Below are 2,604 nucleotides of genomic sequence, written 5' to 3'. Positions count from 1 at the left end.
ATAGATGTCTTCACCCCGAGGTGTGGTGCCGTTCTGTTCCAAGTTGTTCAATATATACTGTAGTTCTGCCTTGGCTACACAGTATTGCTTCACAACAAAGAATTTCCATATATGAACATACAAAACGAGATTAACACACACCCACTAAGTTTTAACTCTGCAGCAAGCTCTTGGTTACTTAAACATAGGATATATGCAGGTTGCAATCGCAAAGGCTTTCATTTTGCAAATGCAACACCTAACTACTTGCAAAGCGAGACACATTGGTCAGGGGAGTGCACCATATTTATTGGGTCCACTGACCCAACAACTAACATAGGATTTGTTTTAATATTCCACTTCAGCCTATGTTTAGTTGTATTCATTAATAACAGCAATAGTCTACACCTCAAAATAGTTTTTCTTATGCGATTAGTTACACAATCAAAAGTTAAGTCCAACAATTTAAAGGATTTGAAATAATAATAATAGCTTAAGCAATAATTAAGCATGCTTTATAATAGAAATACATTTATCTTAAAAATAACTTTCACTGAAAAATGCTGAGATGCTGCTTTTAAATGATGAGTCAGATGACAGACCTTGACAGAAGCTCCAACCTTTCAATCTTTCCGGTGACATCTAGAAAAGAAATATTACTGGGTGTTCAGCCTGATATTAAAGTAGGTCTTAATATTTAGTTATTTTATTCTCTCTTACCCATCAGAGTGGTTCTGCTGGTTTGTGAAAGTGAGCGTTCCACTGATCCCTTTAGCTCAGATTCAAGGGTCTTGCATATATGCTCCTTTCGAAAGAAACAACAGAAAACACATAGTCAAGGTATAGAAAAAGAAGAGCGTTTTTGTGTTGCTCGTAAGTATCTTCAGAAAGAAGCAGCAAATATGTTTAAACAATATTGAGAAATACCTTTAAATCCTTGACCTGATTCAGAACTTCCATTTTTGCATCTTTGAACATGCTGGGTTTTAACAATTCAATTGTTTCCGTTATTTTATCCTCCCTCTTCTCCGTTGCTTTTACTCCTTTCAACTTTGCAGCTTCTGTAATAGGTAACATTTAATATTCTGTTATTATTTAATATTCTTTAACACAGGCAATACAAACATAGAATGTCTCTGAGAGAAAACCTGTAATTAGTTATATGAGGACAAAAATGTGGTTTCATCTGTGGTCTTAAAGCTAACAGGTTTGTGCAACCTCAGGTGGGCAACAGTTAAACTGCAATTAGTGTGTGTTGTTTTAAAAGCTTCCTTACGCTCATAGCCAGCAGTCATTCGATTCTGAATTGTTTTTTGGATTGATGAGTAGATTTCCTTCTTTCTCGCAACAACTTCTCTTTTGAGCAATGCCTTCACTTTGGTTTCCTTATCAGGAGGTTAACACAGATAATTATTTATATATTATTATTATTATCTACTAAATATATCAGTAAGTATAAATGCCATGGTCATTGTTGTTGAAATTAAAATAATTCACACTAAGTATAAAACAGTATCCCATTTTAGTAGGAAAAAACAACAGATAGAGAACTGGCAACACAGCAGACCCAGTCACATCTCACTCTTTTAGAGGAAATAGAGCTTTTCTGCTTTCAGAAGGCCTTTGCATTTTGACACTTGCAACTTGACAATGATATTTTTTGAGACAATGAAAAAGATTTATAAAGATAACAAATGCTGTTGCTTGCACATTAGTAATCATTCATTGGAATAGAGTTACCTGTAGATAGATAGGTATAAATTAATGTAAGCATAAAATAAAAGACAACTATAATAAAGACAACTCGCCTCTGTTTTGATGACGTTTTCCATGTGGTATAGCATGGAAGATGGCGAGTAAGCAGTGCCACTTTGGATGATACTGAATTCATCAATCTGTTCCTGCACTGATTTTACGGTTTTGTTATTGCCATCAACACTGTAATAATGAAGAAAAAAATAATTTAAATAACACAAGACCAAATGGGTACTAATAGGTCATCCTAGACCAGCGGTTCTCAATTCCAGTTCTTGCACCCACCTTTATATATATATATATACAAGGGATGTAACGATAGTATCAATATCGTGATATCACGTTAGCAAAACCATCTCGATATTATCGTGGTCACATGACAATATAGAACGATAGGTCTTCTGGGCAAAAATGTCATTTTTAAAATATTTTTTAACTTATTATTCTAACATAAAAGGTCTTTAAAGTTGTGTTTTGGGCCATTATGCTTTGGCACAGTATCTGTCAAATGAACTAAAACTGAAAGCACAATATGGCTTAATCTCTTAAAATCTGTTTTCGCTGCGCACTTCGGCTTAGTTCACAGTGAATGAATGCAGTGAACTCGTTTATTTCATGTGCTGTGAGTTTAGCATGCATCTGGGAACGCAACAGCCACCAGTTAGGCTTTATTTTCACAGCAGATAACTTGTAGTGAGATGCATTTTTGTAAGACGGTTTTCACTGAAGCTGGAGTTCTCTACTGCCGTTTCCGTCAAATTAAAAGCTTTAAAGTGCAGTATGAATTGTTGACAGCTAGTGGTTTAAATACAGTATAAATTCAAAATATCTCTTTCAAGTGTAGAAATTAGGAAAGAAGTATTGTAATGT

The 2,604-nt window shown here is 34.6% G+C and overlaps 1 protein-coding gene across 1 annotated transcript; it reads right to left on the bottom strand.

Moving 5' to 3' along the window:
- Positions 1-581: 581 nt before the first annotated feature.
- LOC107580017 (nuclear GTPase SLIP-GC-like) lies at positions 582-1,917 on the bottom strand (the record flags this gene model as incomplete). The annotated part of the gene is made up of 5 exons (XM_016265775.1): positions 582-621; positions 700-784; positions 907-1,040; positions 1,256-1,364; positions 1,788-1,917. Coding segments are annotated over 5 exons (498 nt in total), but the record flags the coding sequence as incomplete, so codon positions are not given.
- Between the last annotated feature and the right edge of the window lie 687 nt (positions 1,918-2,604).

The sequence above is a fragment of the Sinocyclocheilus grahami genome, unplaced genomic scaffold, assembly GCF_001515645.1.
Source record: "Sinocyclocheilus grahami isolate Dianchi unplaced genomic scaffold, SAMN03320097.WGS_v1.1 scaffold23222.1, whole genome shotgun sequence".
Taxonomy (NCBI): domain Eukaryota; kingdom Metazoa; phylum Chordata; class Actinopteri; order Cypriniformes; family Cyprinidae; genus Sinocyclocheilus; species Sinocyclocheilus grahami.
The sequence above is the reverse complement of the archived record's forward strand: the minus strand, read 5'-3'. Positions and strand labels throughout refer to the sequence as shown.